This window comes from Bos indicus, chromosome 6 (assembly GCF_029378745.1).
Source record: "Bos indicus isolate NIAB-ARS_2022 breed Sahiwal x Tharparkar chromosome 6, NIAB-ARS_B.indTharparkar_mat_pri_1.0, whole genome shotgun sequence".
NCBI lineage: Eukaryota > Metazoa > Chordata > Mammalia > Artiodactyla > Bovidae > Bos > Bos indicus.
Genome location: NC_091765.1, coordinates 87285636 through 87309729, shown reverse-complemented (window position 1 = coordinate 87309729; position 24094 = coordinate 87285636). Strand labels below are relative to the sequence as shown.

General features: G+C 37.4%; 1 protein-coding gene across 4 annotated transcripts in view; it reads right to left on the bottom strand.

Annotated features, from left to right (window-relative positions):
* Positions 1-24094, bottom strand: part of SLC4A4 (solute carrier family 4 member 4) — a 363818-nt gene that overhangs the window by 173589 nt on the left and 166135 nt on the right. For all 4 annotated transcript variants that reach the window (XM_070791561.1, XM_070791562.1, XM_019962896.2 and 1 more), the window contains exon 6: positions 17589-17768. In XM_070791561.1, the coding sequence (XP_070647662.1) occupies positions 17589-17768 (180 nt within the window). The remainder of the gene's footprint in view (positions 1-17588; positions 17769-24094) is intronic.

Below are 24094 nucleotides of genomic sequence, written 5' to 3'. Positions count from 1 at the left end.
ACGCTCTTGCTAAACAACGTTCACAGACCTTCCATAAAACAGCTTCATGATTTCACCACCTTAACACTCATATATTCAGTTCTCATGCCCTGTCTGCTAATTAAATGTGTGAATTTATCCCATGTCACACAAACTCTTCTCTGTTCTCAACAACCTAGTTGCTTTTATACTTTTCCCTCAGCATAGTATCACCTTTCCATGTCTCATCCTGCTTTCACTACAACTTTCATGTACAGAAGGACAATCCACCCTTTATGGCTCATTGAAAAGTCTACCTTTCCCGAGAAGAATAATTCCCCCAATTTGTTTTTTATGCCCACTATCCATTCTCCCGACAAGCATTTTCAGAGAGTATAACATATTCTACGATGTTACATGCTGCAGACAAAAAGGTCTGCCCTTATACTCTGGTGGTGGCTCTGCTTCTCTCAGAAGTGTTGTCAGCTGGGAACTTCCTTCGCTTCTTTCTCTCCCACTGGACTATGAAACTAGAAGAGGAAGAGCATGGGGAATGTTTGTTGACTTGAACCTGTTTAAGTGAACTCTCTGGGCTCAAGGCTTTCGTAAAGAGGTTCCAAAACTCTTTAAGAAGACTCTTGAGCCAGAGAAAATTACAATATTTATTTTATCAGTAAACTTTCCAACAGTTAAAAGACTTGAACTGCTTAATTCCAGAAATGCCCATAAAGAGGGAAAAAAAAACCCACATTTTTTCCCCCCTAAAGCAAAAGAGCCCCACTTAGATTTCAGTTCTTTAAATTCTAATGTTAACTGTACACCTGGTTGTAAGATAAAACAAGAATCTACAGAATTATACCACCGTGGTTTCATTTTTAAAAATATTATCTAATATTAATACTTGGGATCACAATAATATCACCACTAGATGAGCACCTACAAAACAAAACACTGAGCTGGACCAGGAGATCCTTGCCTGGTAGACTTACAAACTAGACAGAAAAACACACACAAAGCAAAGTGAAGACAGATGCCGGAATCTGCAGAAGATGGCAGGAAAAAACCCTAAGTCCTCATTTTCTTTCTAAAGTTCAGACCTAAGGGTCTGAAGCAGCTGATCTCCACTGCCGATAACTGCAAAAGGACATAAGTGTTTTCTAAGGGGCTCAGAGGATGTGGGCTGTTAGCCATCAAACTGAATTCAGAGATAAGCACTCAGAGTGGAGAGCCATTCCGAATCTAGCAAGACAGGGTACGCACCTATGCTCTAATGATGGCAAGGCATTTAGGTGGGTATTAACTTGTCCTGAAAAGTAGAGGTAAAAGCTTCTCTTTTGTTCTCAGTGGCCCAGACTGGTTTTAGACCTGCTGGGGAGATCTCTAAGAGGAAATCATTTTTGTTTTTTTTCCAACTTCTAATTCAATACCTTAGCAGCAGTTGAAATGAGTAAGAGTTGTAAGCTCACATCTGCTTCAGGTGACAACTAAGATAAGAAGCACACAATGGAGCTTACTTCCCAAAAGCAACTTTAAAGGTAGCTTGTTAAAGGCAGCTGTCATTTCAAGTTAACACTGTCTGAAAATATCTTTTAGAATATCTTTTCTAAGAATACGAAAAGATTAAATTAATGGAACCTTGTCCACAAAACTGTTTTTAGGTGATATTTTGGGCAGTGTTTTTATTATTGAAAAATAATTCTATGTTGACTATTAGAATGAACTGATCAAAACTCATCAAACTGAAGTGAGCAGAAATACTGGGAAATAATTTTTCCCGGTAAACTATATTCACTTTTGGTTACTGTGGTCAAGATGGGCCCTAATGAAAACTGGGCTACTGGTTACTCTTAATAAGATGTTGGAGTGTCAAGGATTAATAAATATTTACTGTACAACTCCCATGTTTCAAGACTGTACAATGCACTTCAGGGGATCCAAAAGCATGATACCCAGCCCCTGACCAAAAGGAGTTTTTTATAGAACTGAAATGAAAAAATGCAAATAATGAACCATCAGACAGCTGCATAAAACAATACACAGTAAATCCTCAACTGTGAACCACAGACATCAGAAACTATGACATACAGGACCTGAAAAAATCTTTTGTGTTTTTGAGAACAATTTTATAAAAGGAAATGGGATTTCATTTGGGCCTTACTGAGTAGTTTTGGATCCCATACTTAAAAAGGTGTTCTCAGAAGGGCCAAGCAAGAGGGCACAGAAGTGGGGCTCACCACAATATAAGCCAAGAGAAAAAGGACAAGCAGATTAGATAGAGCTTTGTACCAAGAAGAGATGAAAATGAGGTTGGCTAGGCAATGGCACCCCACTCCAGTACTCTTGCCTGGAAAATCCCACGGACGGAGGAGCCTGGCAGGCTGATGTCCATGGGGTCGATAAGAGTCAGACACGACTGAGCAACTTCACTTTCACCTTTCACTTTCATGCATTGGAGAAGGAAATGGCAACCCACTCTGGTGTTCTTTCCTGGAGAATCCCAGGGACGGGGGAGCCTGGTGGGCTGCCGTCTATGGCGTCGCACAGAGTCGGACACGACTGAAGCGACTTAGCAGCAGCAGCAGGCAGGTAAGATACTAGCAAGATTTAACACCACTTTGCACATCTTTATTCTTTTATATGTGTATATTAAATGTATTGAACTGATGTTATAGGTAACAGGAAGCTCTGGGAAGGTGACTGAGATGATATATCAAAGCTGTTTGTTTAGGGAGAGAATATATCATATAAATAGAAAATGAACAGACTATTCTCTCATGACTAAAATGTTTTCTTAGAAGGGTTGGCCCAGGGTGTGGTCTTAATTTCCAAATAGTTGCCATATTTCCATAACATGAACAAAATGAACATTTTGGTCAGTTTCCTTGATACTTTATCCACAATAGTATATCAATGTCTAAATGCCTGACATGGAATAAATAAAACTTTAAAAGGATAAGAATAGCTACAATGTCTTAAGCAATTCCTATAAGCACTTGGCTAATAACAGTAAATGCTATATTTATTGAGGGCTGAGCAATACACTAAGCATTATACATTTTCTAATTTAATTCCCACAACAATCCTATGTTGGTAAGATTAACCCAGTTTTATGGCTGGGTTTTATGTAAACCCAAATGTACAGTAGAGAAGTAACTTGCCCGAAGTCAAGAAGTTAATACATGGTAGGTGCAGGATTCAAATCCAGTTCTGTCTGACTCCAAACTCTAGTGACTAAACTCTGTACCTGAATTTATTTTTTCCCCAATTGAGAAAAAAAAAAAAGTTTATTAAAAGAAATGCATGACTTTTGCAGAGAAAATCAAGTGATTGTTGAAGGTTCACTGCAAGGTAAATAAGTCTTTCTGGCAACGTAACCATATGAATTTCTTATACCTTACTCCTTAGAAGAAAAGTTATGACCAACCTACATAGCATATTGAAAAGCAGAGACATTACTTTGCCAACAAAGGTCCATCTAGTCAAGGCTATGGTTTTTCCAATGGTCATGTATGGATGTGAGAGTTGGACTGTGAAGAAAGCTGAGCGCTGAAGAATTGATGCTTTTGAACTATGGTGTTGGAGAAGACTCTTGAGAGTCCCTTGGACTGCAAGGAGACCCAACCAGTCCATTCTGAAGGAGATCAGTCCTGGGTGTTCTTTTGAAGGAATGATGCTAAAGCTGAAACTCCAGTACTTTGGCCACCTCATGCGAAGAGTTGGCTCACTGGAAAAGACTCTGATGCTGGGAGGGATTGGGGGCAGGAGGAAGAGGGGACGACAGAGGATGAGATGGCTGGATGGCATCACCGACTCGATGGACGTGAGTTTGAGTGAACTCCGGGAGATGGTGATGGACAGGGAGGCCTGGCGTGCTACGATTCATGGGGTCGCAAAGAGTCGGACACGACTGAGCGACTGAACTGAACTGAACCTCAGTAAGACACTATTCATCAAAGTTATAGATGAAACTACTGAATGATGAAGTTCAATTCCTACCCAAGATACTTAATGATCTCTATGATTTGGGCAAGTTATTAAACCTCCCTAATCCCCATTTCATCTGTAAACTGTGGATAACAATAGACATTTCACAGGATTGTTCAGAAAATTAAATGGTGCCCCATAAAGGTACCAATCCTTAGCTCAAGGATTGTACCAAAAAAGTGATGAATTAATGTTTGCCTACTCATTATTATATACAAAATTATCATTCAAGCTTCTTCAGCCTACTGTACAGCAGAAATAATTGCAAAGTTAGTAGTTCAGTAAGTAGCCCTTCCTCCCAATTCTCCTGCCACCAAATTCTTATTTTTTTATTCAAGATTAACCCCCAAATCATCTTGTCCAAAAGCCTCTTCTACCATCATAACTCTCAGGCCCAGCAGATGTTCCCATAATCTTGTGGGGTGTGGAGAGGGGTGGGTAGGTGTGTATGTGTGGGTGTGTGTGGGTGAGTATGTACTTTTAGTCATTTTACCTAACATATGCTACAACTGTTATCCATTTTACCTGCCTTCTTCACTAAAAAGGAAGCCCTGCTGAGGGCAAGGACTCACTTATACATTTATAAAATACCCATTGTCAAGTACAGTGCCTGACATGGACAACATATATTTATATTTCTATGGGACATGGAGATTATGACTACAGTTTCTAAAAAGATCAAATTCACTCCAATAAATCCTAGAAGAATTGACCACAACAAACATCATTTTAGGATGAAGTAAAACTTCCCCCATTAAGTCATCTGAGAAAACATCTCCAGTAAGAGAAATTTCCTTACACTAAGCAAAAAGCTTAATCAATAGGTTCATTTTAAGAAAAGTAACAGTTTACAGCTAAAAGCCCAATGCTGTCACCATGAATGGGCTTCTTCACAACTAAAAGTAATTTTTATCACATATAATCAAATTTGGAAATCACAGGGGAAAGTTCATGTGTTTTGGGTACACGTTCTCTTTTGGTTTTAGGTATGTATATCCTATCTCTTTACAAACAGTTTTCAAAAATAAAGATTCTATCTTATGCTACATTTTCATCTGTAGCACCTATTGCCTTTCTGGCACTTAAGCAGTACTTGAGGGGTTTTTAAACCACTAACTTGGTAAGTTTTTCCTCTTGACCAGCATTTGAATGCTTTCAAACCTCCTGTAGAGACCTCATCTTCATGATATCTTCCTCACAATCCTCTGAAATAAGAAAATATGACATCATCACCCCCACGAGGAAACTGAGGTTCTGATAAATGTTCCACGGAGGGACATTGCCAGTGCCAAGCCCAGCCCTTCGTCTCCAACTCTTTCCACTGGCTTACAAGTTCTCAACTTAATTCAGGATGGCAGGTCACACAGAGAATACATTATTACTCTCCTCTTTGCTAGTAGAAGAGATGAATCCATAATTGTGAATTTAGCAATCTGTGAGCCTTACCCTTTCAGGCACTCTTGAGGACACTTTCACTCAGTTAGTTACCATAAGCCCCGTCTTCATGCCCTCCCACGCCACCACCGCCACCGTCCTTGCCCTTTCCCGGCCATTGACTTACTTAGCCATCCCACGCTGGGACTGCGCCGCACTCGGGGGTCATCGTCCAAGGTGCGGGTTGCTAGGCAGGGCACTGAGTTCTCAAGCGGGCTGCGGGCTTTAGTGCCAGAAGCAGAAGACAGGAGGAGGAGGACACATGAGCAGCCACAGCAAGGATGAGGATGAAAGCATTGATTAAGAAGAAAAAAATACTAAAGCAAATCACACAAGCGGGTTAAAGGAGAACAATGACATATTACATTGACACACACCCCCTCCCATGACCCTGCATTCTTAGATGGTACAAATCCCAACACAGAATTTCAGAGCCTGAAACAAATTACATTCAATCATCATAGTTCCCCAACTACCAATGGCTGATCCACCCTGAAGCACGAATACACAAAACATGGATTGTACTCAGAGAGAAGATTTACGTAATGAACACTAATCTCAAGATGTAAGATCACGATTGTTAATAATCTTGCACCACATAAGCACACACAGAGGGAAGTCACACACACTTGTGCAAGGCACAGGGAGCAAGGTGTTATATTAGCAAGGCACTCTCTTGTGATCTGTCCAACATCCCCTTTTATGGATCTTCTACCCAAAGCAGAAAGCAACATCTCATATTTTGACTTAGGAAATATTTTCCTTGGTGAATATAAAACTGGTTTTTAATACCCTTTGCCTCCTGTTTTTTAGCCCTTCAGCAACATGAGACTAGGGTATAGATAAATCAATATCGTAATACAAATCCATTTAGAATGGCACATTAGTTCTCATTTTGTTGCTCTTTAATCCTTATTTTTAGTATAATTTTAATATGTGGTGCACCCACGCCAAATCTTAGAGCACATCAGAGACTGAATAATGATGTAGGCTAAATATATAGTATGGTTCCTCCAAATATTTTCAATCAACTGGAGAACACCATCAACTTCAGCCCGGAGATAGTTGCATTTGGGTTTTATGTCATCTGTTTTGCTATTCTCATCAAATGCCCCACTCCTAGTAAGAAACAGGCAGCATAATTATCCTTTAAGGAACAACAATGAGGTTGGAAATAACTAACCATCAGACTACATACAATTTGACTTGAGAGAGTTTTTTTCCCTTAGTAATATAGTTGTTAAATGATCAAAGTAACAAATCAAGCATATCAAACAGAACCAAACATTAGATAATCTATTCACACAAGTATGCAAGTGACAGGACAGACAAATAGCGCTCTTAAGGCTATTGGTGACTGGGGAGGTCAAGTTCCAAATTAAATCAATTACAAATTAATGTAAGTTGATGGCAAATTTGGGCATTCAGCACATTATAAAATCTAGAAACATTTTTGTCAATTTATCTTTCTGTGTTTAAAAGCTGTAAATAAAGCCAGGACTTGTGAGCGGGCCATCTGTGCCAACACCTGTTTGAGGCAAATCTGATGTTTTTTCTTTGCAATCTGAATTTTTAATTGTTTCCCATAATTGAACTTCTTTGCAAGTTTGTATCGCACTAAGAAAAATGAAAAAGGGAAATGAACCAGTTGAGATAATTCCAAAATTGCTTTTGTTAAGAGAGAGGCATATAGAAATATATATTGTCATACAGGCCAACTTTCACCTCCTATTTCTTCTGACAGTAAGGGGACCTGCTTGTGAGCCAATATTCCTGCAGGCTTAGCTAAAGGACATGAAGGAAGGCCAGACTACTGGCTGCCATTTATCTGGGCCCAAGAAAGAACCAACCAAAATTCCAGTTCAGTGAGAGCAGACAGAGGTTAGGAATGCAAAGTAAACTAAAAAGAGCCTTCACACTCATCAGCGGCTGGACAATACAAAGTTACCCAAATTTTATCACTGATACCATGGCCTGCTCCTAAAATAAATCTGCTCCAAAACTCAGATGCTGATGACTAGCTTCCCCAGACAGCTTCTCTTCCCTCCACTTTCCCCACAGCATGTCAGTGTGTTATTAGTTGGGAACTAAAGATGGAAACACCTTTTTGCATATACAGCCTCCATGAATGCTGAGCCTTGCCATCAAAGGGACAGTGGAATGGAGCCTGGCACACACTGGCAAAGAATCTGGCTCCAAAGACAAGCATGAAAATGAAACTGCCCATAGAGGCTTGGCACCTGTGTTTTAGTAAAGCTGATTGAAGCCATCTGGCTGCTTACCCTCATGAAAACTGGGAGGCTCACAGCATCCATTACTTGTATTGGCAAATTTCAACATTTTGATTGTTAGACCCTCCCTGTACTTCTGTGCAGGAAGAGATACAAACTCTATAACCCTTTTATGTTGCTTTTCTTCTCATCACAAATTTACTCCATAGACAAAATGTTAAAAAAGCTGTTCTTAAAGCCAAGCCAAACTTTATGATTATACCATTATAATGATATATTATGTAAGCCTTTTCCAAATAATGCTTTCATTGTACTTCTTCTACACTTAAGCTACAAAATAAACAACTTAGCTTTGCTACTATCTTATATATTCTCTTTTAAATCATTTTTGCCTGGCTTCCGGCATAAACAAGAAACTGGTTTATATTACTGTGATTTGATGAGGAAAGATAAAACCCTGAAGACTTCTGAGTGACGGTTCCCAATATCTAGACTGTAGAAAAAGGTGTTATGAACAGGATTTTTTTGTAATGATTCATCTTTTCCTTGAGAATCAACTTGTCTAAAACCATCAATCTTAAATCTGTTCAAGTAAGGGTGTCCCTACTTGAATCATGCAAATAACCCACCCCCCGCCACAAAAAAAGCTTCTCTATCAATTTTTTTAACAATCTTTTTAAAAAGATGATTAACTACTGTTAATATTTTAGGACTCTTTCACGATTGCAATGTTGTATGTATTCCACACCATTATTTAGCCAAGAAATTTAGCTCAGGAGTTTAGCATTATTTCACCCATAAACACATGACATGTTGCCTAGAAATCTCCATTTGGAAAGCCAATAAAGATGTCCAACTGCCATCTTTCACATAAATTTCTGCCTAGACATAGAAAGACTCAGAGCTCTTTTAACATCACAATATTACACAAAGTGAGAGCCCTGGACTCACTGATGTATGGGAAATAAATTATGGTTGAGGAAGCTCATGATCACTGTAGCTGAATCAGAACACTGTTATTAAGTATACTAGGTTCCTCTATTTTTATGCCTTTGGGTAAGTTATTTCACATTTCTAAGGTTTCTTTATTTTATATTTCTTCAGGCTTTTCATCTGCAAATGGAGATACAATATAGAAACTTTAAAAACAATACATGTACACCCATGGTGGATTCATGCCAATGTATGGCAAAACCAATACAATATTGTAAAGTAAATAAATAAATAAACTATAGGTATGAAAATCAAATAAATAAAAACATCCTAGAGAGCAATACCTGGTGTATAATAGGTGCTCAGTTAATGGGAGGTAACACTGTTGCTGCTATTACTACTACTATTATTGATAAAACAATGTTTCCTTTATTCAAGGGTGTTGGAAAACATGGAAGGCAGCAACCTTGGCCTCATTTGATGCAGCTTTAATTTCAAAATGTCATTTTTAAGAAATCAGGTTCACAAACCTGAAAAAAAAAATCTCCGTTTTGTCCTTTGTACTTTTACTGAAACAGGGTTTGAGTGAAATGAGATATATTTAGTTATTCTCGGAAGACTTTGGTTTTCTTCTCCCTTTTTTCTTTTTGGGAGACATGGTAAAGAGTACACAGTGCTCACATCTCACGTCTCCATTTTGCCTTCCCTCATTCCTCACGTTTTCCTCTGCTTCCCTTTCCTCTCCTCTCTATTTCTCTCTTATAGGGACCAGGGCAGAGAGTAGGATATACAACTACTCCCCTGTCTGCTCTTAGAGTAACCTGAGGCTGGGGAGACTGAGATTTCACAAGGGCATCTCCATCAAGATCTCAAGCCTCGGAAGAAGATTTACTCCTGGTTCGGCAGCAGAAAATCAGTTAAGGACTCCTTTTCAGAGAAAGAAGTAATGGAGAAGAAATATTCTTATTTGGTAAGATAAGATAATAAGAATTATTCCATTCCTTTACTCCATTATAGACCCTGGTTTTGTAAAATAGACTGGCAATTAGTAAAAATTTTAAATATGTTTATTTCAACATCCTGATATATATATATATAATTTATTAATGTGTGTGTTAAGTCGCTTCAGTTGTATCCAACTCTTTGCAACCCTATGGACTGTACTCACCGATGGGGCTCCTCGATCCATAGGATTCTCCAGGCAAGAATACTGGAGTGGGTTGCCATGCCCTTCTCCAATATTATTTACTGATAGCTAAGAACTATTGTTGCTCAGACATATTAGTCAATCTTCATACTCCTAAGTTAAAAACATTATAAAGCCATGAGTGGCATCTCCTTACGTATTATTTGGCGTCTGTAAGGTTGATAATGAAAGCAGCACTGTTTTAAAAACAGAACTCCAAGAATGCTTTCACATACGGAGTAGTAGGGAAAAAAAACTAAAAGATGCAGAAGTTAAAAGAATACAAAATAACGGTGGGGAACTGAAGCTCTGTATTCAGTTTTAAATCTGAAAGGCACTACATTTTCCCCTTAAAACCTTTCTGAATAATAGTTTTCCTTACAACGGTATCTCACATTATGATTATTAAATACTTCTCACAAAGATATCTCATTTATTTCTGGTTGTATATGTTGAATGAGACATTACTATCCTATTTTACAGGTATAGAAACTGAGGCTTAAGACTATGATAATGCAAACTGCTCAAACTCATGATGCTACTAAGGATTTCTCCTGGATTAGAATGAAGCCTTTGGAAAAGATGGTGTGTCTTCAAGGAGATTATAAAGTAGGCTTTCAATATCAAAACCTAAACACTTACTTGTGTTGTATCTCTTGTGTGTGTGTGTGTGTGTGTGTGTGTGTGTGTGTGTGTGTTGTATCTCTTAAGCCTGACTCTTCACTGCCATAAAGAGCAGACTAGACTAGCAAATACTCAGAGAGTATGACTCTTGGAGAAAATTGTGTTGTTTATTTAACAGTCTGAACATTATAAAGCTGGATGTTCAGTCACCTGCCCAGGAAAAGAAAATAACATAAGAATAGTGTCTGATAGATGGTTTAGAAATACTACTGTTATTTCATCAGTGTTATTAAAGATTACATTTATTGAGGCATTTTTCTAGTGACTTTCCATGGATGGGTTCATTTAATCTAAGGCTGAGAAGAGCTTGGTCATTCATTGAATTCTGGCCAGAACATTCATCTGTGCTATGCAAATGAACGGAGAATTAGAGTTCTGAACAAAACAGATGGATGTGTGCTGCTGGTTTTGGAAAGAGCTGATTATACACAGAAAGGCACCTGGGAAGCTGAATCTCCTCTGAAGGTGATGGAGGCCTGAGAGCTGACCTATCTTAGAACTGGAGAAACACGATGACCACTTCTGGGACAGAACCTTTGAGGAAAGTCAGGGAAATGTCTGCCTTCCCCACTGATTCAGGGAGCAGGTCTGAATTCAAGGGTATGGAGGGGAGAGGGGAACTTCAGAGTAGAATAACCCAGACAGAGACTACTGGGATAAGCTGGAATCCAAAACCCAGATAAAACCTAAGAATGTCTACAGGGAGTGAGAAAGCTGCCAAACCTGGCAGTGGTCCCAGCCAGATCTACCAAGTGCCAGCATCTAGGCAGCTTGACCTAATACCCAAACCAAGTAGCTGGAATATGTCTAACCTCCAATCAGATGCAAAGCAGTGAGAGCCTAGCTAATTCCACTTCCATTTCAATAGGGCCAAGAATTAACAGAATAAAACACTGATTTTTTTTCATTGTTTTGTTGCTAACCACTATTTATGTTACTGTAGGTAATAGCAAGAGACTACACTTTTTCCCTGGTGACTCAGATGGTAAAGAATTCGTGTGCAATGCAGAAGACCTGGGTTTGATCCCTGGATTGGGAAGCTCCCCTAGAAAAGGAAATGGCTACTCACTCTAGTAATCTGGCCTGGAGAATTCCATGGACAGAGGAGCCTGGCAGGCTATAGTCCTTGGGGTCGCAAAGAGTCAGACACAAGTTAGCAACTTTCACTTTTCACACTTTTTAAGGGGCTTCCCAGATGGCACTAGCAGTAAAGAACCAGCCTGCCAATGTAGGAGACATAAGAGACGTAGGTTCAATCCCTGGATTGGGAAGATCCCCTGGAGGAGGGCATGGCAATCCACGCCAGGATTCATGCCTGGAAAATTGTTCTGTTCTAATGTTAGAAACTGCAGTGTAGGAAAGAGCTAGGAATCAGCATACTGCCTGGAAGTTAATGAAAAGAGGAATTTGCAGAAAAAGTACAGGGTAGGAGCAAGTGGTATTGCATTTCTCATAACTGATAGAAAAAAAAAGAAGGTAAATTGAGATAAAATTCAGAGATGCCATCAGGAGCAGGCCCTGGCTCCCTGTAACTACAGAAGAGGCCACAGTGCACCAGAAGCAGCCTGATGATGTCTAGCAGCAGTTGCCCTGGCATGGAGCCACCACCTTTTCCAAACCCTCATCTACCTACTGGAGAAGCCTTAAGTCTTAGATTCTCAGTGTGGTTTAGGGTTTCCCTGACAGCCAGCAAAGAGGAAAATCAATGATGGGGACAGACTATTCTGCAAGAGGTCTGTGATGAGAGAGTTTCCTCCTCTCCCACTGCTAGTGAAATGGTATCACTTAGTGAAGGGCAGAGGAAATAAATCAGCAATATATCCATGAGATTCTTCCCAAATGGTAAGTTATAGAGCAAATATCACTCCAGCAAATACCATCATTCAATATGAGATTTTTCTTCCTTACCTGTGCTTAAACATATAATATATACAATTACATATAATTTAATATTATTTGTTGGGTGATGGTACTATGGTACCACTGTATAAAGTACAGTGATGGTACTATGTACAATCACCATTCAAAACATTTTACATGCATTATCTCATTTAATCTTCATTTTATGTTTTACAGACATAGAAGCTAAGTACTAAATTACCTTTACAGTTTTTCACTTAAAAAATAATGAAAATTGGGGTCATAAAAATGGATTGTGCAATATGAAATTCATAGCCTAGGTCCAGTTGGATAACCAAAATCATTTCTCAGTAAAGGGCATCTCCTAGACCACAGAGGGAAAGGATTTTTATGAGAGTCTAGGGAGTAGAAATGAAATCAGGAAAACACCAGGGACAAATTCATGAGAGCACTGCCCAAATTTCCATAAAGGCAGTGAAAGCTGAATACTCAAATTAAGGTTCTTGGTCTTAAAGTTGGGTCTTATCCATCTTTTGTTAGACAGTACATATCACAAGTATCCACTTAAGTGGTAAATGACATTTAAAAAAATCATATAATCCTATAAAACATAGCTCTTTAAAACAGAGTTATCAGGTAACCTTGTCAGAAACATATTACTAAATATTTTTGAAAAAATACCAATTAAGTCTAAACTTTCACTTTCTAATAAAATGCAAACTAAATATACCTTATTTGACTTCTAAACACTATTAAGAAACATTCTTAGGCTTCAATGTTATTCTTTCATAGTAAACTAAAATAATACAGAATTATTACCTAAGTATCTCTGACCAAACTATTAAATAGAACCATATGAAACTGTTGGTAGTCAACTATATTTTACCCACAAAAATGGCAACTGTATATGGTTCAGCCTAAAATAATAGTGAGAAATAAAAAGAGAGTAAGGAAAGGAAAATCTAACACCAGAGGAAAGGAAAACCTCATTAATTTTCTTCCTGTGACACTAACTTGATAGAAATGCCTCCATTAATAAATTGAGCTTGCCTCAATATATAAAATATGGCACTTGCCTCAAATTTCATACCTGGCAGATATATCCACCAGAATTCACAGATGTCTTGGATAAGTGGAAATTTCACAATAATTAAGATATTATAAACCTGATTCTTCCCCAATTTATTACAAATAAAAATGTTTTTCATTTCTTTTTAAATCATTCAATCATCTTGAATCCAAAGCCACATCAGGACCCTAAAAAATTTAGCCATGGATAGACAGTGGTGGGCTGGTAGTGGGTGTTTTGGTAAATGTTTGAGAACCAGCTCTCTGGTGAAAACACTTGTGCATGTGTGTGTGTGTCTGTGTGTGTGTGTGTGTGTGTGTGTGTGTGTGTATGTGTGTGTGCGCAAGCGCAAATGGGTGTGAGTGGTAAATTTTACTGATTTAAAGATGTATAGCATACATACAAATAATAAATATACAATACTCTATTGTAAACTGTATACAGCCAGTTGATTCTCATACAATGCTTTTGTTGCTTTTTACCAAACTCTTCTATCAATAGCTGACTTATGGTTGCAACTGGCAAACAAGCATAGGCCCAACACCCATGTTGAACATCCATTATCATATATGCTATAGAGGAAGACAAAAGTGAAGCAATGAAAATGCATTGACTCAATCATCAATGACATGGGTGATTCCTTTATTAAACTGAATAATAGTTTTTTAATACTGAAAGACTATTTCCTCAATTCCTTGTACGACTCACATTCTAACAGTTGTTATGGACTGAATGCTTGCATTCTCCCAAAATTCACATGCTGAAATCCTAACCCTCAATGTGCTGCTGCTGCTGCTGCTAAGTCGCTTCAGTCGTGTCCAACTCTGTGCGACCCCATAGACGGCAGCCCACCAGGCTTCCCGGTCCCTGGGATTCTCCAGGCAAGAACATTGGAGTGGGTTGCCATTTCCTTCTCCAAAGCATGAAAGTGAAAAGTGAAAGTGAAGTCGCTCAGTCTTGTTCGACTCTTAGCGACCCCATGGACTGCAGCTTTCCAGGCTCCTCCATCCATGGGATTTTCCAGGCAAGAGTACTGGAGTGGGGTGCCATAACCCTCAATGTAAAGGGTGCTAATTCCATTTATGAAGACTCTGCCCCAAATGCCCCTCCTCCTAATACCATTACATTGGGGGTAAGGATTTCAGCATATAAATTTTGGCTTCCAAAAGAGCATCCTTATAAAAAGAAATAGGAGAAAGATGATCGATTTCTCTCCCCCACCTGAAGATAGAATGAGAAGGTGACCATCTACAAGCCAAAGTGGACACTCACCAAGAACTGCATTTGTGGCTTCTTGTTCTTGGATTTCCCAGCTTCCAGAACCGTGAGAAATAAATGCTTGTTCTTTAAGTATATACAGCAATCTTTGGTAACATATTATAGAAGCCCAAGCTAAGATATCGGCTATAGATACTACATAGGTAAGCTTAACCTGCATTATTAGCATTTTCTCTAACTCTTTTTAAAGTTGTAAATAACTGACAAAACAATATATCAAGTCCTGATTTGTAGTATTTGCTGATGTCTATGGTGATTATACCACCATCAGGACTGACTGCAAGCTTCCAGTATAAAGTCCCTGAATGTAGATTTGGGAAGAGTTAACAGTAACACACTATTTTATAGGGAAGCCTATAGTAAAATAAGAAGGAGATAATGCATTTTGAGTATTCGTTAACATTATTTTTAATATATAATATCTAGTTGTATGTTAATTTTTAATAGTAGCTATGTTTAACAAACAGTCCTCAAAATTCTTGATAACAACTGGCCCTTGCAAGTATATAAGAGGTGGCATATGACTAGGGAATGAAAAAATTTTTAATCTAGAGTAACTCCAAAGATTTCAGCCATTAACAACACGGGTATTATTATAACTAAAACTGGCAGCATTCTATTTTATAGTCTATGATAGAAAACCAAGGTGATAAGTTTATCTACATTTTTACATGGAGATATTAGAATCTATTCCAACTACCATAGATAAAAGATTCTGATTTATTAAAGTAGTATAAAATGTTCTATACTTTTTATTTTAGAATTTTATCCTAAGAACATTTCATAGTTGTTAAAGATATTAAGTATTTAAATCCTAACATATAAAGATAACTATATGTATAAACTTGCAAGTTAAGAACAAGTGCCTCTAGAAAATCAAAAATTTGCCATCTGATAATTTATAATAAAATATTTTGGAATCACCTGAAAGTCATTCTTATAGTATCTCTCAAGGCAAAACTTGCCTCTAGATATTTAAAAGGCCAAAATATGTTTTAAAGGCCTAGTCATATTCCATGCTTTAGGGTATTAGCTGATCAGCTGACAAGTCAGAAAGAAAAAGAATCACCTGCACTTCCTGCTTGCCTTCTGCCCAGCATCTGAGGCATTGCACATGTGAGAAGCTCAGTAGTGAAGGCAACTGCAACTTTTCTCTGCAGTACAAAGATCTACTGATAGGGTAGAAGATGAATGACGAGCAATATCAACTCAATAATTGCATTTCACATCCAAATACTCTCCCCTAAAGCACAAGATACTGCCACAAAGACCCAACTGTTCCTAACTTTTACTCTACCTACACGTCCAGGAAAGTTAAGCTCATACCACACTGGTGGTGAAGGTACCCTTGCTCTGCCATACTCATTCCTCTTCTCATTGCAAATATAGCAATATCTGAAAACAATGCTCGCTTCTTTATACTACCACTGACTTCATGATAAAAAATAAATCTCCAAATCATAAAATTTTCATTTTATGTGAGACAGAGATTAACAAATAAGATACTAAAAAACAGACTTGTACTTTAAATGCCATAATTTTTAAAATATGATTTGTTCTTAAAATTATTTGTGACATCAGTTTCAACAAACTGTTTATCACGTAACATTTCCAGCCATTAAACTGTTCAAAATGCAATTTAAAAAATAAATAAAATGGGAGATGCAGAGAAATCAAAACATTTCCTGTGAGCAGCAATATTTCAGATATGGTAGAACCAAATTGTCATAGGAATGTTCTAGATTAGATTCTTCCTTTTGTGAATGCTCTTTAAAGAGCATTCTTATTTTAATTATTTATAACCTGTTGTGCTTCAAAAAGAGAAACACAAAAGCAATTACATAAATATAAAAGTCACTCAACAGAATTGAACTTTTCATCTGATTCTGCTTACTTACTAAACACTCATTTTAAAAAACTATGTGGAATGATTCCAAAATATAGCAAAGTTTGCTAATAGTAAGCTCTCTCCCAGAAAGCCATTAATTTTAATATTAAGTAAGAAAACTCAATTTCCAGAAATAGAGTGAACTGAGTTAGAATTCAGTTTATATACTTCACTTAGTCCATCTTTTCTATGACAACATGTTTTATATTATTCTGAAAGTACAGCTGAGAACAGCAAATTAAAAGTTCCCTTATCTACTCATTTCTCTTAACACCAAAAAGATTGGGCGTGGGATGGAAGAGGCCTCGTTTGACCAGTCCAATGCTTAGCAAGTCTTTACACTTTAATTTTCCATACCTCATGAGAATAACTTCTCCTTTCTCAGCCTACACCCAATTACGAAATTTATTCAAAACAAAGACAATGATACAGAAGCCAGACACTTTGCAAGAAATTCTGGTAAATGTAAAAGAGTATACATAAAACATAGTGCCTTTCCTATTGCTACAAAATCGGGCTAATATCCTACCTGAATTCTCACATCTATCACATTGCAAAAGAGCAGATTGGTTTTTTAAGCAGTAAAAATAATATTGAATCTTATTTTGATGAATGACCATCTATAGGCTGGACACCATCTCATATATCAAGCAAACACTTCACAATACGAGATTTCGGAGTACCTATTAAAGCTTAGTCTGTCCTAATTCTGACAAACCACCAAGTCAAAAGCATATTCCTTGATGTACTCAATAATATACAGGCCTGCTGATTCATTGGGAACATTCAATTGATTCATCACTGCATTATTACCAAACCCTCTCAGTCAATCAGAATAGAGGTGTATGGAGCAACCATGGCATCTTGGCATTTGCAGCCTACAGTCGTAATTGCTGAAATCTTTCCAATAGGACTGCAAGTCTTCCCAGTTGGTTAAAACATGTCATTATGAAATGGTTGTGGCATATGAGTTGAGAAAAGAAGAAATAAGAAGAGGGATTTAAAAAAAAAAGGTGAGAAGAGGTGGAGTAAAGTGAGTAAGGCAGGTAAGAAAGGGCAGCGGTCAGGCGGCCCCTGCATTACCATTATCAGGGTTGGTAAACATCCTACTTGCACTGGAGACAGTCTTCCCAATGTCAGCCAGGGATCGAAGGTTGGATTTCTTGGTTTGATGCCGGTGCTTCCGGAGCAAAGTATAGGTCACCTTATCCTTAAGGTCAGGTTTCAATAGGCCTGTTTCAATCTGATGGTCAACAATCATCTCTGAAATAAAAACAAAGCAAAACCAAAACCAAAATTCAGTCACAAGACCACAAAGTCAAATTTTTTTAACTTATTTTTTTAATAAGTTATTTTTTAACTAAAATTGTTAACTCTAATTTTATGGATGTTATCCTCAAATTTAATATCAATATATTATTTTTCAATTTCCAACTTCCCACTTTCTGTGAAGGTAAAGATACAGGGTATAGTACTATTGGCATTAAAGAGAGTTAGAAATATTCCAGTATTAATTACATCTTTGGAGAGGAAGAACTGCTTTGTAAATTTTTTTCAATCCTGGTTGAGAGTGAATTCATATTAATCACATTCTTCTATGAGTAACACAATAAATAATTTACGCTTTCCAATTGTTTAAAAGTAAGATTAGAAAATTTCATGTACTCTTTCATAGGAAGTGTGCCAGAAATATATATGATATGAAAAAATCTTGAAGAGAATATATAAAATTTAGCATCACGTCATTATTGATTTTCTTAATCTATTCTCTCAAATTCGTCTGTAATTGCTTTATAATAGGACAAAGTAAAAAAAAAAAAAAAAAAGATAATACCTTTGCCCATATCAGGTTATTTGAACACTAATTAATCCAGTGAAAGAAAGGTTAAAGTACAAAATTATACCTTAGTCTTTTCTAAGAAGGGAGGTTTATTCTTCCTGTTTAGATCCAACTAAAGCCTTTACCACATATTCTATAATTCATTTTAAAGTATAACCTGACAAGAATTTTCTAGAAAGTTTAATATCTTAGTTTTTCTACAAAAAAAACCCAAAAAACCCTAAAATTTCTACTAGCTTTAAACCACCTTCTTTAAAAACCACTTTAAACCACCTTCTCACACTATTTACAAAAATAAACTCAAATGGGTTAAAGACGTAAATGTAAGACCTGAAACCATAAAACTCATGGAAAAAACGTAGGCATTATACTCTCTGTCATCAGTCTCAGCAATATTTTTTTAGATCTGTCTCCTCAGGCAAAGGCAACAAAAGCAAAAATAAACAAATGGAACTACATCAAAATAAAAAGCTTTTGCACAGTAAAAGAAACCATCAACAAAACAAAAAGACAACCTACTGAATGGGAAAAGATATTTGAAAATAATATATTTAATAGGGGTTAACATCTAAAGTACTAAAGAACTCACATATCTCAATATCAAAAAAAAAAAAAAAACACCAAAAAATTTAATTTTTAAGTGGGCAGAAGATCAGAATAGACATTTTTCCAAGAAGACATATAGATGGCCAACAGACACCTGAAAAGGTGTTCAATATCACTAATCATCAGGGAAATGCAAATCAAAACCACAAAGAGATATCACACCTGTCAAGAATGTTGCTATCAAAAGATAACAAATTAGCAGGAGTTAGTGAGGATGTGGCAAAAAGGGAACCCTTAGAGAAGGAAATGGTAACCCGATTCAGTGTTCTTGCCTGGAGAATCCCAGGGACAGGGGAGCCTAGTGGGCTGCCGTCTCTGGGGTCACACAGAGTTGGACACGACTGAAGTGACTTAGCAGCAGCAGCAACAGTATACTGTTGGTGGGAATGTAAATTGGTGCAGCCACTATAGAAAATGGTATGGAGGTTCCGCAAAAGACTAAAAATAGAACAATCACACAGCCCAGCAATTCCATTTCTAGATTCTTGGACAAAGAAACCAAAACACTAATTCAAAACAATATATGCACCCCTATATTCACTGCAGCATTATTTACAATAGCCAAGGTATAAATGCAACCTAAAGTTGGACAAAGAAAATGTGATATATAACATATATATATATATAATAAAGTATTACTTAGCCATAAAAAAGGACTGAAATCTTGCCTTTTGTAACAATATGGATGGATCTAAAGGGTATTACACTAGGTGAAATAAGTCAGATGGAAACACAAATACCAAATGATGTCATTTATGGAATCTACAAAATAAATTTCACTTGTGGAATCTACAAAACAAAATGAACAAGCAAAACAGAACCTGACCGAAAGACACAAACAAAATAGTGGTTGCCAGAGTAGGGGAGAGATGGGTGGGTGATGTAGATGAAAGGGATTAAGAGGTATAAAATTCTGTTCTAACATAAATAAACCACATAATGTAATGATAGCACAGGGAATACCATCAATAATAATATGGTAATAACTCTGTATGGTGACAGACAGTTACTAGACTTTTCATGATTGTCAATTCATAAAGTATATAAATGCCAATTCATAATGTTGTACACCTGAAACCAATACAATATTGTATGTCAACTATGCCTCAATAAAACATAATAAAATAAAATAATCTTAGAAAAAATCTTTCCCCCAAATTTCTATTCGCTCTTTTATTTTCCAGAATGGTTCTAACTAGAAAGGATGAATGTGCTTCATAGAAATTGCTCCATGGGTACGTCTGCTGCAGGACATGTTTTACTCTAACAGAAAACAAGAAGTCCTCTTTCCCACAAATCAACATGTCAGCAGTAGGACATAAATGTAGCCTGGTGGCATCCTCCTGTAATGTCACATCACAGGTTGATACTCCTTTGTCCAAAATGGGGCACAGGAGAACCTCTCACAGAATCTGTGTGAAACAGGCAATGGAGGAACAACACCTCATGTCTGCAGTCAGGGCTTGTGTCCCCAGCAGAGAACCAGAACAATGGGTCCCGGGCCCACCTGTTGCAGACACAAGGCTGCATTGAGCACATGTCAATTATTTTCCTCTTGCACAAACTTCTCTGTATACAAAAGTGGAGGAGAGAATAAAAGCTCTTCTTCTCTAAAAGTCTGACAAGAAAATTAATGGGTACTGATAGAAAAGTTATGACCAACCTAGAGAGCATATTCAAAAGCAGAGACATTACTTTGCCAACAAAGGTCCGTCTAGTCAAGGCTATGGTTTTTCCAGTGGTCATGTATGGATGTGAGAGTCGGACTGTGAAGAAAGCTGAGCACTGAAGAATTGATGCTTTGGAACTGTGGTGTTGGAGAAGACTCTTGAGAGTCCCTTGGACTGCAAGGAGATCCAACAAGTCCATTCTGAAGGAGATTAGCCCTGGGATTTCTTTGGAGGGAATGATGCTAAAGCTGAAACTCCAGTACTTTGGCCACCTCATGCGAAGAGTTGACTCATTGGAAAAGACTCTGATGCTGGGAGGGATTGGGGGCAAGAGGAGAAGGGGACGACAGAGGATGAGATGGCTGGATGGCATCACCAACTTGATGGACGTGAGTCTGAGTGAACTCCGGGAGTTAGTGATGGACAGGGAGGCCTGGAGTGCTGAGATTCATGGGGTTGCAAAGAGTCAGACACGACTGAGCAACTGAACTGAACTGAACTGAACTGATAGGACAACAGCATCTCCCAAACACTGCCATCTCTTTGCAAAGAGAAGTTACAGATGTTCAAGGGGCTTTGCTTGAGCATGACTGTACCTCTCATGAGTCCTCTTTTTAACAAGCACTCATAGAACTGGTCTCACCGTGAGAGCTGACAGTTCACACAGTGTACAGTCAACTTCCTGGGATCCAAGGAGAGGCTGAATCCAGGCTTTCCATCACATGCCTTACACAGATGCTGTCAATGTCACATATCACTGAACCACTTTGTAGACAGCCTGGGAAAGGCAGGAAGAGTTTCTACCATAGGAATGTTTTGGTTTGAGAGTGGCCTTTAGCTCTGAGTATTTTTAACTACACAACCCTTACTCAGTAAAACTCTCAGAACAGATCCTGTAATTATAATTAACCCTCTGTTCCATATTAAAATAATTAAGTGCTACTGAACACAAACCTCTCTCCTTTCCCTTGAAGTCTTAATCAAAGTGGAAAGTCCATTTTACAGAAGAACCATAAAAATAAACATACAGCCCTGGCATATCTACCGCAAGCATATCAAACTCCTACTCTAATTTCAGGGTTGTGGATTAAAGTGTTTCTTATCTACCCTTTCTTGGCAGGGCCTCCCTCTATTCTTGCCTTCCCCTGTAATCTCAAACTAATCCATATATAATGCACAGCCAGCCCTCTGTTACTAATTTCTGGAAATCACCAGTTAGAACACGTTAAAACATCTGTGTAGCTTATGCCCTTTATTAAGTTTCCATAAAAATGGCCCACATTACAGGGGTCTCTTAAGCATAAACTACAAAACCTTTCAAGGAAAGTGGAGGCAGTTAACATTTTACAGCTACACTGAAATTAAGCCTTCAATATTCGAAATCCCACAAACACTACCAATAGAGAGAGAAAGCGCCTGCTCAAAATGCTCCCAGAGGTGAAAGGAAATTCAAAAAGCATCAGGTTCAAACTCTTAAACAGATGAAAAAAAGCACAAGAGAGGAGACACTCACAGACACAGCCTTAGTAGGGCAACGCCCCCCCTATCCCAACTCCAAATTAAACCAAGTTTTCTGATTCACAGTTTAGATCTTTCTCCATATCATATGATACTTTTCTTTCTTTTAAAAGGAAACTCTAGACCAAAGGGGGAAAAAAAATGAAGAGAAAGATGGTCATGCTCCCCCCAAAAAAGATTAAGGGTAACATTCTTTTAAAAACATACAAAAGCCCAAGAAATATAGGGTTTCAAGAGTAACAGACAACTCAGATTTATACAAATGTAACCAGTTTTATGTTAATCTATCCAGCTGGCCCCAGCAATGTGAAAGTCTTATATAATAGACAGTGTCAATGATGACAGTAACAACGAGGATAAGCTTTCTTGAAGGCTACTTGGCCAATACAAAACAAAACCCTTTACAATGTTCAAACCCTTTGAATATTTCACCATTAGAAACCTATAATCAGGAAATAAGCAATTTCACAAAAGAATAACAAAAATGTTCATTTCTTGTCTTTATGATAAAAACTTGACAGCAACTTAAAAGCCCAATTATAGATTATTAACTATTTTGCAGCCATTAAAATGATGTTTATATTTATGTTTAATAACATGGAAATATTCATACTATGTTTTTCAGTTAAGAAGGGCAGATTAGAGGGTTATGGTATGATTCCAGCTCTAAAATAAATTTCATATGTGTAAACAGAGATGTACCCAAAAACTGTTGAGAAAATATCTCTAAGATAAGATTAGTGGTATTTTGATTTTCATGTGCTACATGTTTTTGCATTACTAAAAATGAACATATTTTACTTTTGTGATGAAAAATAAATATATTATCATTTTGAAAATATAAAAGGTGTTAAAAGCAAGAAATAACATGACTAATATATCTGCCAACGTGCACAGCTCAGGAATGCCTTTAAATATAAAAATTAGAGCTCCAAAAATAGAACTACATTTTCCTAATCCATTTCCCATAATAATACCTGAAATGCCTTATAAATTTTTTTTAACTTAGGAGGGGAGGAAAATTCCCATGTACTTGGCTTCATATGTGAATGATGTTCTTTAAGTGTAAAATTATAATATGATTGCAATAATGAAGCTATCAAAGTAACCTATACAATGACATTTTATCCCTTAAATAAGACAAATTTTCCATTAGCGTTTAGAAGGGGATCTTCATGAAGAAAACTAGGTCCTGGGAAGAATCAGAATGAGGCTGAATTTTGTATACAAGTGTGAGAAGTGACACAGCTTCAGCCACTGCTTGTAGCCTCACATGGTGGTGACTTTGCACCTACAAAGGGAGGGTGCCCCTTGGAGGCGACTGAGAAGGAGAAGCAGGTAGACTGCAAAAAAGGATTAAAATCATGCTATTGTTTGTTTCATATCATCACACTTGCTATGATTTCTTTTTCTTCTCTTTTGTGGAAATAAAAGTGGGGTGAAGAGGAGATGTATCTTAAGACTTAGCTGCACATAATTCTCAACTCTGAATAATAGCACCATTCAGGAGACGATAAATCCACTGCATCCTCTACTAGAAAAAGATTTTTTAATAATCAAATAATGGCAGTAACTCAAGGTACCTTGCCAATTTTTATCACTCGAAATCATGGCAGTTTTTTTCTTTCATGTTGTTTAATCTGCTGTAAAGCTTTGATTCTTTCAGAAGATTTTTAAGTATTTCTTTCAGTCACTGACACTCTATCAAACAGGCTTTTTTCTCTACTCCTCCAAATCTGGTCCATTTTTTTTCTCTCTTTATTTTCCTTGTAAAGTATGTTATTTGCCTCTGAATTGTTTTTCTGTGTTATCAGCTCCAGAATGACAGTGCTGTCTCTCTGCCCACTTGCCTCCGGAGTGGTACAGCAAACATAATACTCAGTGATGACACTTCAAAGTGACCTAGCAGTGTCCAGTTTTAAAATTGAATGACAGTATTAAAGTGAACATGTGGA